At 36.8% G+C, this 15,782-nt stretch overlaps 1 protein-coding gene across 7 annotated transcripts in view; it reads left to right on the plus strand.

Annotated features, from left to right (window-relative positions):
* The window catches only part of TRPS1 (transcriptional repressor GATA binding 1), a 212,913-nt gene extending 197,577 nt beyond the window's left edge, over nucleotides 1–15,336 (plus strand). For all 7 annotated transcript variants that reach the window (XM_032692150.1, XM_032692121.1, XM_032692158.1 and 4 more), the window contains 2 exons: nucleotides 3,775–3,897; nucleotides 9,105–15,336. In XM_032692150.1, the coding sequence (XP_032548041.1) occupies nucleotides 3,775–3,897; nucleotides 9,105–10,166 (1,185 nt within the window). In that variant the 3' untranslated portion in view covers nucleotides 10,167–15,336. The remainder of the gene's footprint in view (nucleotides 1–3,774; nucleotides 3,898–9,104) is intronic.
* The last annotated feature ends 446 nt before the right edge of the window (nucleotides 15,337–15,782 follow it).

The following is a 15,782-nucleotide window of genomic DNA, read 5'->3' on the forward strand; positions in this document are numbered from 1 at the left end:
TTATAAACAGCTGAACTGATTTAAATAAAGTTTTCAGTACGAAAAAAGAAAAAAATAAAAAAAGGTACATCTGGGCTGACAAAAAACGTGCGCCAAGTTTCAGCCTAATGTGATTTGAGACAACTGTGATATTAAATGCCCAGACTTCGGAACTGGAATGGAAAAGAGACAGGCTCTTTGCAGCGCTGGCCCCTTCAGGATCTGGGATTGTACTGTAGTGGCTATAAGGCACCAGATGATTAGAGCTTGACTTAGTAGATAGATATTTTAGTTATTTAAACCCTTTTGGCTTATTCTACCAAGGATGTACAGGAAATTTGCAGTGATAACTCCAGCTAGTGCTAGGGCATTGATCACAGGCGGAACATTTTTTCTGTGGCTCAAACCCTCTCATGATTGGTCGTGTTGACTTAATGTTACTGGGCTGATTTAAGAAATTAACTGTGGTAAGTAAGCTCACATTAGAAAAAGAGCAAAAGCTTCTCTAACGTATTTCTTGAAAATGCTGGCTAGGGTAGTGCTTAGCAGAGCACTTGAGTGCATGGCTGCATTTTATGGGGGCTGTGGGCCATAGCTGTTGCACAGGCTTTGCTGGATTTGAGCTCAAGTGCCTGTTTCTTTGTGAGATTACTCGGAAAAGCAGCAATATTGGCTAGTATTATTGACTAGTACAAAAGCTGAGTATGCAAAGCCAAACAGACTCATGCAGAAGTATCATCACTAACAGTAGAAGTATAACTGTTGGTTAACATTTAGCAACAAAAATTTGTTTAAGATAAGAGGATTACAGGCATTGTAGGCTTTTAAAAAAGCCCTCCATTTTTTCTTGCAGACATCATCAAAATTTCTGAGGTATATTTATGACAAGCGGGTCCATTCTGTGGTTAGTGGCTTCTGGGAGTCAAGAATATTGAGTCCAATTCTGCCACAGTGCTGTTTCACGGCAGGAAATACATTCTAAAGCTGTATGTCCCCACTATAAATATCTGTTTCATAACCAAAATGCTCAACAAAGTAACAGCGTTTAAGTTTTTCCAGAGATGGTTTGATTCTTCATTTATTAGTATATTTAAGCTATGTTGAAACTCTTTGGTATTGAAATAATCAATGTTGATTGTCCTGTAAGGTCCTTAAATAATATGGAAATAAGAGAAGGTAACAAAAAAGATCAGATGCAGCACTTAGAACAGCACAAAAGTCAAATTTACATACTTTGCATTAAATTTAGGGAAGGATATTTTACTGGACTACTTCGACATTTTAAACAGATAAATAGTTTGTAAGTAGTAAATAAGCAAACCTATTCTGATACATATAGCTATTACTATGTATTTTGTAAATTACTGTCAGCTACAGTCATTGTAATATTTCATTGCAGCTAATGTCCATTTTGAATCAGATCTTTCTTTAAAAAAAGAAAAAATGAGTTGCTTTTGACAATGTTTTAAAGACATACTAGCACCATAGCATTCAATGACGATTTCAGTGTAATTATACCTTCTGTCCCTATACAGATGTATAGAAATGCAGCATATAAACTAGACCACTCTCTCTATGTTTTAATAGTCCTTCATTACTTTGTAGAGGGTATTTCCCAAATTCAAGGAACACAAACAGAAATAAAAGGGTGGAAAGACTGACTCAGATTAAGACTCCACTTGGTTAATACACCACACCAAGAAACTATAGGCCAGCAGACAAGAAGTAGGAATGGAACAGTTCTGCAGTTATAGCTGAATCCTGGCCATGTACAGTCATTTCCGCTTGGAAACTTCTCACCCTCCAAGTGGACCAAATTGGGATTAGTCTAGTGAGGCTTTTATTGTACTCTTATGGAAAATATTTCAGCAGCCAGGTGAAGCTAGGCAAGGAAATCCAGCCACAAAAAGAATTGAGACCTTCAATGTACTTGTAGACGAGCGCATCTTTCCACGGCGAGTTACATCTCATATGCACAACTAGTTAGATATTTGCTGAAGGACATCAACCGCCATTTAGTTCTTCCCTTTGCTAAATTGAGAAAAATGTCATATATTACTGCTTCTGATTTTAGAGACAAAGTAGGGGATGATGTAAGGGGGTGAGAGAGAGATTATCTTGATGACAATCCTGATTTTATTGTATCACTTTAAAGTAGCACAACCTGCTGTACAAATGAAATTGTGTTCTTGGTTTAAAAGGGCAATTGTTAGCCTGACTTTGTGCTCACTAAAAACATTTCCCCAATCTTGTTAAATTATTGCACTCATTTCAGATTTTATGGCTGTGCAGCTTACCAGCCCTCGTTTCTTTACGTTTCATTCATTTTCCTTGTATTGATGATTAATGGAGGATGTCGAATGTTAGAGTGAGCAGGCATCAGCAAATGCAAGATCATAATTAGTTTAGCTGACGAGGGCCTCTGATAGCACTTGCATCTGGATGGAAAAATTACCCTATAGGGAACTGGCTGCTCACCAGGTCTTTTTAGTGATACATTGTGAAACACCCGATGAATCAAATGCCCTTTCAATGCCAAGAAAGTGTTCCAGTCTTGAAGCCAAAATTATGTCTGCAGAAAGCTTTCCATTTGAAATGTATCAGAGTACAATTATAACCATTGTATTTTTTTGGCATGAGCACCAGTCTTCTACAGTATAAACTAAAGTTAAATAAATTACTTAAATTTTATGAAACTCTGAAATTTTTACTTATAGTGTTAGTAATTTTTAATTTATAATAAAATTATTTTTCACCCAGACTGTTTTTTCCTGTACTTACTCATTCTTATCTTAGATGCTGAAGGTTTTGTATGGATTTTCTTTCTTTGCTAAAAGGGAACAGAGTTGAAATTCAGATTTTCTTTTCAGCAAAAGAATTCAATTTCCTGCTTATTAATATTTGTACCCGCAAACACAGCCTGACTTTTGTTTAAATGAAAGGTTTAATGAAATCATTATTCCATAGAAAAAATTTAACGAGCAATACTCATAAACGTGTCTACTTTTAAATATTCCTGGATCATTATGAAAGCTGATGAATGCACAGCTCAGTCTGGTTAAAAATCAGTTTGTATTTATGAAAGTTGTAGTGTACCCTTCTTTACCTGACTGAAATAAAATAAATAAATCTATCCATCGACGAGACAGTGTTTTCTGGGGTTTTGAATGAAGCTCAGAAGAGGTCTCATTAGAGAATACTGTACTTTTATTTGTTCATAGTGGGCTAATAGAAGTATATGGTATCTTATACTGATTTCAGAAGTAAGTGGGAAAGACTGGAACTGAATATCATGTATTAAATTAATATATGTATAATCTCTGTTAAAGGAATTAGTATGATGCAGGTACAGACTGTAATTAATTGAAGTGGTGATGTTTCAGAATTCTTGTTACCAATCAGACTTTTAAATCAAGCAAGCTAAAAAGAAATAATCTGTTGTGAAACCAGGAGTTTATGGAATGTTCTGTCAGCTTCCAAAGGGTTTTTTCAGAATTTGCTGTTTAGAAACCATCATTAAATGCACAAAACCTGAAGTTCAAAAAGTTAAAGCTGTTATTCTGAAAAGGCTTTGGTGTTTCACACACCTCATCCATCACTCTAGGGTTAATTATAATGAAAATCAGTGGTGCCTATTAAGCACAATTGAACCTGACCTCATTATGGGCAGTGTGGTTTTATACTGTCATTGTTGCCAGTCTAGAGACAAAACTCCTGTGTTGATTTGTCCTAACTTCGCAGCTCATGTGACTCACCTCTGACCTGGTTTTTTTCCCTTTTTCTTCCCTATTTCAGAGACGTAGAGGCTCGGGTGTTTTTTGTGCCAATTGCCTGACCACAAAGACCTCTCTCTGGAGAAAGAATGCAAATGGTGGATATGTATGCAACGCGTGTGGCCTCTACCAGAAGCTTCACTCGGTAGGAAGAACTTACCGGTTTGTTCAGCAGAAAAAAGGGTTATACAGCTAAGCTGGGCAGCTGTGGTCTTGTCTGGTTGTGTGATTAGTACCACTCCCTGGCCTGCAGTTAATTTCCTAACAGGGTTTTGCAGAATGGTCACTTTGGGATCAGATGTGATTCATTATGAAACAGGCTGGGATGCTGTGGGTAGATGTGTTTGAGATCACCAGTGATGCATTTAATTATTTTGATACAAAATAAGGGGAAAATTATTTCTTTTCTGGGAATTCCATTTAAAGTCATATAATATGTTGTGATGAAAGCTCTCTAAATTCAAGAGTTGTCATGTTCGTAATAAAAACCAAAATTCTTAAAGTTAGACATCTACATCTACATCAAAAATATCTCTTGATACGGTTTTTATGTTCTTTCACATATCTTACCCCCTTTATTCTTGAGAGTAAGTTTTCTGGAGATATGGGGTGGAGGGTTTTTGTGCTCTTTTTTCTACGGTTCTTATAGTCTGCTGGAGCATACTGAAATAGCTCAGCAAGGAAGCTATTCACTTTATGGCACTCATCACTTGGTGAGGGAAAGATTCACCATCCCTCAGGATCAGGCAGGGAATAAGTAATAATCATGATCTGTCTGTATTGCTTTTCATCTTATTGACACTTGATTTGATCCTGAAAGATGTTGAATGCTCTGGTCCAGGTCCAGGAAAGCCATCCTTAAGTGTTTCCTTGGATCGGCGCCAAAATGCTTGGAATCTTTCAGGTTAAGACCTACTAGTTAAATATTATCCCCACTGTCTTTAATAGAAGCACATGGAAGAGTCAGGTGACCAAGACTTGACTCTAATTAATTAATTTTTACAACATTCCCATGAAATTAAAAAGTGTTACTATTTTTCAGAAATAGAAAGCGAGGCAGCCTTTGGGAGTTTGCCAAGGCAACACAGCAGTTCAGGCTTAGAGCCTAAATCAGAAATCTGTGTGGTGGCTGAGAGTGCACATTTTTTAAAACTTTTTTCAGAAATTAAATTTGCGACATAAGCTTCTAAATGGTCTTGTGTACAGCCCATAAAATAATCCTGTTTACTCAAGAGCCTGTCGAACGAGCCTACTTAATAAAACAGAAAAATATTCCAATTTTCAAATGTAGCATGACCATCTGAAAGGTTAACTGTTCACCATGTGCTGCCATTCTAAGGTCAGTAACTGCTTTTAAACTCCAGGACAACCCAGTCAGTCAAAACACATCTGAGCAGGAGGAGATGAACTAATGTACAGTCTCTGGCAGGATCTTGGCTGTGTCTTCCTGCAAGTATCATCTTCCTGGAGACCTCTCAAAGTTCTAGATATAATATCTAATTTAGGGAAATTGATCAGTGATGAGCATCCACAAAGATTTTAAGATGTACAGTTTTACTTTTTAATTATTTTTTTTTAATTTGACATTTGAGTCTGTTATTTGTAGAACTTCCATTTACAGCCTCCATTTTCCCTTTTTTTTAATATGCTTTTCTGAACTATACTGTTGGACCTTACCATGATTATTAGCATAATTTATTGAATGGATAAAAGCTACAAGAATCAGTTTTATATTCAAACACATAGCTCGGATCATTCTTATGAACCAGTAAGGACAAAACAGTATGCTTCCATCATAATTAGGAATACAGTGTCCAAATTTGTTTTATGCATATCGAAAGCAAGAAGCTGACACTATCTCTTAACTCTACTGTTTAAGCATAGCATTAACTGTCATTCAGTGGACATTTGACATAAATATCTTCAATTCAACTTTGACCAAACAATCGCAAAGAATTTAATTAAGCCTTATTCTGTTGTGATATGATAACCACCCCATTTTAAGTAAGAGTATGAAACAATCAAACAAATCTCTCCTTTGGGACACCTTTTGAGACAGTCCGTGCAAAGGGACACTCCTTAGGCTGACACCAGAAAGACAAAAGTTTCTTTTATCTGTCTGCCTGTCTGTTCATAAAAAATTTGTCTGAAGTATTTGTCATATATGTTTCTGAATTAAGGGGTCTAGGATGATGCAGTTATTAGGTAAATGTCCAAAACTATAAAAATTCAAGGGAATACAATTCTCTTCTAAAAGACACTGTTCAACTAAATTTTGCTACGCTACTGAGTAAAAATCACCTATAGTAACTTTGCACGTTTCTTAGCTCCCTTTTGATTGGATTATTACTATCTAGAACTACCATCCTCATTAACTCAAGCCTAAGGTCCATTTTTCACTTGTATTTAACAAGAAGAAAAATTTATGGTCTGTCAGATACTACTAGGTGGTAGTGACTGACAAACGTTAACATGGTGGTGATTTCTGCTAAAAGTCACATTTCTATTTCTGTGATACCCTTGAATAATTTTTCAATATGTTTTCAAAAATGGTCCATCTATCTAGGGGTAATTTACATTAAATTTCCCACATTTTTCACATTTCTATCCTTTAATCCAAACAACTGTGTTAAGAAATGTGTAATAATAATCCAACATTCTATTATTACAATAGTTTTAGTGAAAAAAATGCAGCTCACTGTAAATATATACATTATATTCATATTTGCTTTCTCCCCAGAATCATGAATTTGACCATTATCATGGTGATGCTGTTCCTCATTTTTATAATAGTTCTAACTTGGTCATGGAACACTAGATTTTGTTCCATACTGATTCCTTGGCCACATCCTTGGACTGCTTCATTGTCTAGTGGAGAGGTCACTCCAATTTCCCATGGTATCTAGAAAGTCTAATCACAATAATTTAATAAACTGTTTGTTGAATTTTTTGATTTTTTTTTTTAATTTACTCATGTATTTGGAGTAGGGAGATTGCTGGTTGATACGGAGATGGCAAAAAATACTTGTGATCATCCTTAATTTATTATGTACAACATATAATTAAGGATCTGACATAGACCATTTTAAAAGTAAAGTTCTGGCAATGTTTCCACTGTATTCTAAATGTAATGCCCCGCTGAAAAGCAAGTGAGTTTAAACTCTTCTATCTGCTTTGGTTGCAACCAAATACAGAATATTTCTATCTACACCTTGTTACTATGAATAAGGAAAATTAATAACTTTCACCACATAATAGTGCATTTTAATCATCTAAAGACTAGTTGAATCAGATCAGTACAGTCATTTGCATGCTGAAGAATTTGAAAGTTGGACCTTCAGCCTTTAACTCCTCATGGCATGTAACTTTGAAGAGCCAGAGCTGCAAATAATTGTGTGAGGGTCCCTAATCAAAGGTAGGAAGATGTTTCTTTTAACTACTTTGGTAATCAGACTTCATACCTGTAGCGTGAAGAGTAAGACTAAAAGTATTTCCGAAATACTGAAGGGTTATATGGAGGCCATATGAAAATGGTCTGTAGTGTAAAAATAAAAGCTTAATAAGAGTAACAACAATATGTAACATCTCACACAGCATCTCAGTGTGATTGTGTTACAATTGTCATAAAAAGGTAAGGAAATCACACTGAAGTTGTAATAAAGAGTAAATGTATATGCATATTAATTGGCTATTGATTCTGCAAACTATAAACTTTATCTGAATAGAATTTACATGGAAAATATTCTAATTTTTTCTAACATCATTTTGTCTCAGCTTTGATCTATGTGAGCAGGCTGGTTGAGGTGCTGTTTTTCTGTCAAGTTTAAATTTCTCTTATTAAAAATCTAAATAAAAGTGTCTATTTAATAGAAAGTAAAGTCTTAAAAAATAGCTGCGCTGTCTAAAACTTAGTTAACCATTAAGAATAAGCCAGCTGCAGTGAAATAAATAGGTGAAAGAGGAGAGGAAGATGGCAAGTCAAGAAAGAAACTTGGTCTCTACAAATAATAGAATGTGTGCTTTTCCAGCTCTGGATGTTTTTATACTAGTTTGAAGTTATGAATATATAAAAATTTAGTTACATTCAAGGCAAAAATTACTTTGGATATTGACTGTAAGCCAAAATTAAATCTGCTTTTTAAAACAGTTTTAAAATTTCTAGATAAACATAAAAGTAGAATAAAGTAAGGGGCACTTTTCTGGCCACCAACCAAAGTAGGATTATGTGTGCATTTGGATAAGACAAATGTCAACTGCTAGCACACCAAACTGAATGTCTTTTAGGTAGTTTCTGTTGCTCTAACATCTGCCCAGTGGAGCAACACATACTGGTGGTACAGCACCATTTTTCACTCAGGTACCATTGCTTTCCTGTTAAAGTGACCTTTCCTTGTTCTTCCTTGTACTGTTTTTTTTGTTCTTCATGAAAAGATATTTTTGTTCTTAACACAAAGTTATTTTCAGTTCTTCTTTAAAGAAGCCACCTAACATGAGCTGGTGTGGGGTAGTAGCAAAAGGAAACAGAAGTCTTCACTTGGTTCTTGCTTCTGCCTCTTTTAAGATGCTTATTTCTTTACAGATCCCTTTTTCCCTGCCTTCAGGGAATGCCTGCTCTCCCTCATGACTTAGTAGAACAACATCAGTAACACTTAGAAAGAAATACAGTAGGGAGTTGGTGCTAAAGTACAGGTAGACCTTTTGGTGCATAGGAGAAGTTTTTCTGGGCTTTCTTCTCCATCTTTCTTAGTCTCTTTCCAGCCACCATCATCCCACTCACCACCACAGTGGACTTGCAGCCCTTTTGCTAGGTGACAGCAATGGTGGTCAGCAAGCCCTGTGTTTGCTTGTGCTTTTTACCCATGTCGAAACAGAGTGAGTATCAAGGTAAGTGTTGCTCAGTTCTTGTCACAGTGGGATCTGTGCAAACCCCTGCCCGATACCAGCTTTGGTGACATGCTGCACTGAATAAACGCCAGTGCACAGGGCCTTGCATCTCCCACCTCATCCCCAGCTCTCAGCACCCACTTTCAACACATCTCCCCCAGAATTTTTTAGGAATAAGAAGTAATAAATGGTTTGACAGCTTGGATACTTCTTGCCTTTTTTAAGTAAACAGGTATAGTATGTCTATGACAGTTGACTTAGGTTGATAAAACAAACCATTTCCTAGTTTACTTTTAGCATGAGGGACCATGGACCAGCATTGGGCTTGAAATTTGGTCATTCCCATAAGACTCTTGTAATATAGCTCTTCAGAAAAGAAAAGATAAATTTGCATGAGCATAATCTTGCAGATTTGTTTAATGTGTCTTTCTTTTTTCCTTTTGTTCATTATGTGTGTGTTCCATGCAGACTCCCAGACCTTTAAACATCATTAAACAGAACAATGGTGAGCAGATCATTAGGAGACGAACAAGAAAGCGCCTTAACCCGGAGGCACTTCAGGCTGAGCAGCTAAACAAACAGCAGAGGGGTAGCAGTGAGGAGCAAGTCAATGGAAGCCCCTTAGAGAGGAGGTCAGAGGATCATTTACCTGAAGGTCATCAGAGAGAAATTCAGCTTCCCAGCCTCAGTAAATATGAGGCCCCAGGTTCATTGACTAAAAGCCATTCTGCTCAGCAGCCAATATTGGTCAGCCAAACTCTGGATATTCACAAAAGGATGCAACCTTTGCACATTCAGATAAAAAGTCCTCAGGAAAGTACTGGAGACCCAGGAAACAGTTCATCGATATCAGAAGGGAAAGGAAGCTCAGAGAGAGGCAGCCCGATAGAAAAATACATGAGACCTGCGAAACATCCAAACTATTCACCACCTGGAAGCCCTATTGAAAAATACCAGTACCCACTTTTTGGACTTCCATTTGTACACAATGACTTTCAGAGTGAAGCTGACTGGCTGAGATTCTGGAGTAAATATAAGCTGTCTGTTCCTGGGAATCCACACTACTTGAGTCATGTGCCTGGCCTACCAAATCCTTGCCAAAACTATGTGCCTTATCCCACCTTTAATCTGCCTCCTCATTTTTCAGCTGTCGGATCAGACAATGACATTCCTCTAGATTTGGCGATAAAGCATTCCAGACCTGGGCCAACTGCAAATGGTGCCTCCAAGGAAAAGAGTAAGGCACCACCAAATGTAAAAAATGAAGGTCCCTTGAATGTAGTAAAAACAGAGAAAGTTGATAGAAGTACTCAAGATGAACTTTCTACCAAGTGTGTGCACTGTGGCATTGTCTTTCTGGATGAAGTGATGTATGCTTTGCATATGAGTTGCCATGGTGACAGTGGACCTTTCCAGTGCAGCATATGCCAGCATCTTTGCACGGACAAGTATGACTTCACAACTCACATCCAGAGGGGCCTACACAGGAACAATGCACAAGCTGAAAAGAATGGAAAACCTAAAGAGTAAACCTTAGCACTTAGCACAATTAAACAGAAATAGGTTTCCTTGATGGGAATTCAATAGCTTGTAATGTCTTGTGAAGACCTATAAAGCACTTCATATAGAGAGCATGCCTTATCCAATATTAAATCCCTTGTTATTTTCTTTTTTTTTTCATTTTCTTCTTTATTTTTTCCTTTTTTTTTTTTTTTTTTTTTTTTTCCTTTTTATTGAGTGGGTTACCAAGAAAAAAGAACAGTTGGATGGTGGCCAGAGGGGAGGAAGATAATCCTATGGGACACGGCCCACCAAAGCTAGCCAGAATGCAGTGAATCATGGCGAATAATCTTGAGAAAATTTTACTGGACAATTAATTGCTGTTGTGTAAGAGACATAACTGGCAAGAGTGCAAAGATGTGTATATGTATATACTGCTGCAAGGGTATACTGAACATATGCACATTGTATATAAGAACTAGACATGTTAAATATACAGATGTTAAAAGGTCATTTTCTTTAATTTGGGTGAATTTCTGCCCTACAACATGCCTTATGATCACCTTGTCCTCAGAGCTTTGGCAGCAATGTCATCTAGGTGTTTCTCAGACTCAGCTGATTTTTAGCTACCATTTTATCACTACATTCTTTCTGGCACACTTTAGTCTAGGAAAACCATTTTGTGCAAGTGAAGTCTAATACAGAAGCCACACTCCGGGTTTAATTTGCATAGAACGAGGTAACCTGCTGTATTTTATTTTAATATATTTTTAATATATTACATTTCTAAACCTTAAAGTCTAAGGTTATTTCTCCACACGCTTAACATTGCTATACATACCAGTCAATCCCTTCAGTAGACTTATACCAGCTTTTGCTAAGTAGCATTAAATGTCTTCATAGTACTTTTTAATACTTAAAGCTTTTTAAAAACTATCCATGAAGGGAAAGCTCCTCAGCATAACTGCTCAGGGAAATAGGGCTAAATAACTAAATATTAAATAATTGGTTAAAGGTGCTGTTAGACGAGCCTCCATGCTTGCTACAAGGGTGTACAAGAACTGACTTTAATCATTTTCATTATAGTGTCCCAACCAGTAGTTTATTATTTTGCCACAGGGATGTAGAAGATATTACAAGCTACTGGATGCACTGTCAGATTAACTTATTTCATTAAAGAAGTTGGGAGAACAAATAGAAAAAAACCTTATTTTTCTAGTAAATATTAATGTATTACATTTCAAATAATGGTGCCTGACATATTGAATAATTATTTTCTACAGTGTACGTATGCAACAAAGATATTCCATCATGCATTAGAGTCAGTTCTGGCTCTGCCTCGCTGTTTACATTTGCAAATGTAGCAAACAAGGTAATGAAGCAACTATTTCTATTGCAGTAGGTATCTTTTTTTCTGTGTGTGTGCATTAAAGTTGTAAACGATAACATGAAATGAATGAAATTTGTTGATATTAATGGTATGAAAAAACAAGAAGGAAATGAAAATATTTTTATGCCTACTTAGGAAAAAAAAGGGTAGCACTATTCATTCCAAGTACTTTTGTATTCTTAAGCTCTTAACTCACATTGTTATGCTTAAAATGATAAACATATATCCTCTTTTTATTGCTTTGTCTGTGTTTCAGAAGAAACATTTCAGAAATTATTTTGATAAGTGCTGTTTGACGATGCAGCACTGATATTTTATTGCATTCTGTAGTAGCATTGCACTCCATTTTTACAATATTACGCGGTTGCTTTTTGTTTTGTTTGGGTTTGTTTCTTTTTCGCAGTGCAGGGTCTTAGTTCCTTATGGTTGGATGGCAGGTGTAGCTCAACTGGTTCATGAATGTTGCAGCGAATGAAGTTTAAAATGTCTTTCTGATATTATGTTGTCTTTTATTTCTCCATTCATGCATTTTATTTTTTAAAATGTTCTATAAAAATATCTCTGGACTAAGTCCTTACTTGAGATTATATGTAAAGGGTCCTATTCTGATCTCACTTACATGCCGCCTTTCTCAGATTTTCATGTAATTGAAACTAAAGCATCATAAAAAAAAAAAAAAGTTCTTGTATTTAACTTACCTGAATCTCACCACTCTCCCTTCTAGAATTTGGTGCACTTATAAGATACTTAACCAGATTAAACAGGGAGGTGGAAGATGAAAGGAGAGGTGATAGGAAATGTCTTATAGGGGTTGGCAAAAGGAAAACCGGGGGGAACTGGCCTAAATATTCAGCACTTTGATAGTCTTTTGAGAAATTATGTGCCTAAAGTAGCTGGCAACAAACATCACCAAGCATGAGAAGCACTTACACAGTTGATCGCCAAAGGTCTTGCTGACCTTGGCAGTATTTAGGTGTTATATTTTCACAGAGGTGAAACGTTATTGCACAGTTTCTCTGATTTGTTAGGCACAGGCAGGCTGTTGTTCATCATTAGGCTGCATTCCTTCCTGCTCCGCCCATTGCTTCTTTCTGGTGAGCAGCATATGGAAAGTCCCACTCAATCTGTTCACAGTTGAGTTCTGTAACCCTTCAATAGTATTCTAGGTTAGCAAAGGATATTGGGCCACATTCTTCTTCTTCTATTTTTTAGATGAATCTCCAGCTTGATACCAGTGCCAGACGAAGTCTGGTTATGTTTTTACTATTGTTCTCCAATAATAAGTTCTGACTTGGTTTTTGTGGATTTATTTTTGTTGGGTATTTTTTGTTTCTTCTTTTTCTGTGGGGACTGAAATAGATTACCCTCGTTTCGTTACGTCAGGGTCCAGTGTGTCCTTTTCAGCTTTTCCAAGATGTTAGACTCATTAAGCAGTGATTTTTATCGGCTTCAGAGGTAGCTGCCTGCCGGTTTTCAGTTGTTACTGGTTTGATTTACTTCATCTAAGACCTACCGATTCCTCTGGCTTCTTCATTGATAGAAGCTGCATCTTCATGGCAAAATATTTTAGGGGGACATGTGCATTGAAAGACTTGAGCACTACCCTGTACTTCATAACACTTCTTGCTAAACTCAGAAGCAGAGGCCAATAACAGGAAATACACATATCAGGGTTTGGGGTTGAGGAGAAATGAAATCTTATGAGTGCAAAGAACAAGACAGGTTTTTGAATGTTAATATTGCATACCTAGATGACGCAAATAAAATTTGAAAAAAGTTCATTGTTCTTGCCATGACATATTGAGATGTTCTAAGATTTCTGCTTTGTAAGAAATGGGATTTTGCCATAGCCTGTTCTCTTTGATTGGGGTGGGGGGAGCACAGTTTTGTTTCTTAACAAAAGAGAAGTGACTCCATCCCTCTTCCAGACCCCCTCACAATGGATACTAATAAAAAGAAAAATCCTGACATTGGAAACAAATAATCTTATTTAATAATTTTCAGATTGAAACCAATGTAAACACACAGAAATAATTGCTGCACCCACTGCATTTCAGTCAACTTACAGCACTAAAATTTGAACTTACAAGGAATCAGTCTTTGTTCTCAATTTGTCAGTGTCTTCAAGCTGATGCACTTCTCTTACTAAAGGATGGTAGTTTAAGATCTTAAAACATATCAATTCAAATTGGACCACAAAATAAGTAGTTGTTTCAAAACTAGAGGATTTGTGGTGCCTGCCACTAACCAGACTGCAGAACAGGCACAATGTTTCCATTAACCCTCTCTGTAGATGGAACCATCACGTGGCATCTTCTGCAAACTGGACTGTCTCTAAGCTATCTTTTCATGGCTGCTGCCCCCTCAGTTAATGCTGGGGGGATGAATATGTTCCAGAGCACAGTTTGTGTTCAGATGCTACACTTTCCAAAAGAGGTTTTGCACCTAATTGCCACTGATGAAACTCCTCTCTTAATTTATGGACCTTCCAAAAAGGAGGAGGGACACTGGATACTCATATCTTGGGTTTGCCTATGAAAGCTACTGTTGCACATTTTGACAGTTTTAAAGAGAGAGAAAATAGAGACATCTCAACAGATTGAGGCATCCTGTGAGCAAGAGATTATTTTTGCAGTTAGAGGGGCAGCAGGACAAGTGACTGATCCTAATTGCATACAGTGCTGAAACATAGTGGTTGTGCAATGGGAAGAATTGATTTGGCAACCATGGGACAGATTTTTAGGTCCATCCTTGGACTGGACAGTGTTGTTTTGTAGTCATAACTACTTGCTTTATGTGCTAAGGTTGTTGTCTACCATCTGCTTTTTACCCAGGATGTCTAAATATATTCCCATTTTTGCTCCTGTATTGATTTTTCTTGGCTGACTTAACATGCTAATTCCTAATACTGGTCAGGAAAAGCCAAGGAGATTAGAAGTTTGCTTCTGTGCAGCCAGAAGGGTAGATATATTTCTTTCTGCTTCTGTGGAGACAGTTATGCTTGGCAAAGAACAGTGAGCAGTTTGTCAACGTATCCCAAAAATGAGAAATCCCTTCTAAACTTTTCTCTAAAGTTAAGATGGGCCAAGTAAAATTACATTATTTTCTCACCTCAGAATAGGATCCCTCTGTATCCTCTTCCTCATAATTTCATTTCATTGAGCCAGCTCTGGAATGCTGGCAGCTGGTGAAGTGCTACCTATATAGTAATCACAAACACCCCAATTTACCTCTTTTTAAGAGGATAACAGACAGTAATTTAATAGCCACCCGACAGATAAATACCCGTTTCATTTGATTTTTTGTTACACTTAGCAAAGTAAAATTCCTTTACTAGCAAAGCAAAATTACACTTAGTAAAGTAAAAACACTGTAACAGCTACACAGTTTTTCATTCCTATCATTTTGGCCTCTGAGCTCAGTGTAGGAGAACAGGAGAAAAGGAAACATCTCAAAATGCCATTGTAAATTTAGCTTATAGAAAATTCACCAGCAGGAAAAGGAAAAAAAAAAAAAAGGACTTCATAAAAAATTACTTCATGTTGCTAAAAACTATCATTAAACTTGTAGCCCTGATTTGACTCTAGAATGCTGGCTCTTAATGTTTTGTCCTTACAACACATGGATGTGTTTTTTGGTTTGTTTTGTTTTGGGTTTTTTGTTTTGTTTTGTTTTTTGAGTTTCATAGTGCATGTTCATTTCTACTCACAAACATGTTCTTGGTGTATTTCTTATGCAAACAATCTTCAGGCAGCAAAGATGTCTGTTACATCTAAACTTGAATAATAAAGTTTTACCACCAGTTATAAATCAGATTCATGTCGTTTCTGGGGACAATATAATGTCATAGTGTCACTACACCATAGTGGGGTTGGGGAGGAAAATAATCTGGAGTTGAGCTGCTCTGGGAGCACAACAGGGCCTGACAGCATATCTGAGTAATGCCTGGTGATTATGGCTGAAAGGTAAAGGCAGGATTGCTCAAATGGGAAAGGCATGAAAAGAGAGGAGCTCCTTCAAAATACATTAGCCCTGTCACAGTCCTTTTACACTAAGGGCTCTAGATGTGATCCAAATCTCATTCAAGGTAATGACAGGATTTAGAGTAAAAGTCTATTTCAGTGGGATTTGAACTTTTTTCAGCACTCCAGCATCCTGGCCTTACATTACCGCTTTTATTTTGCTGCCCCAAAGAGGAGCAAATGCTGAAATAATTTTGAATAAGAAAGACTGATACTGAAATGTGATCAGTACCC

Source organism: Chiroxiphia lanceolata, chromosome 1 (assembly GCF_009829145.1).
Source record: "Chiroxiphia lanceolata isolate bChiLan1 chromosome 1, bChiLan1.pri, whole genome shotgun sequence".
NCBI classification, from domain to species: domain Eukaryota; kingdom Metazoa; phylum Chordata; class Aves; order Passeriformes; family Pipridae; genus Chiroxiphia; species Chiroxiphia lanceolata.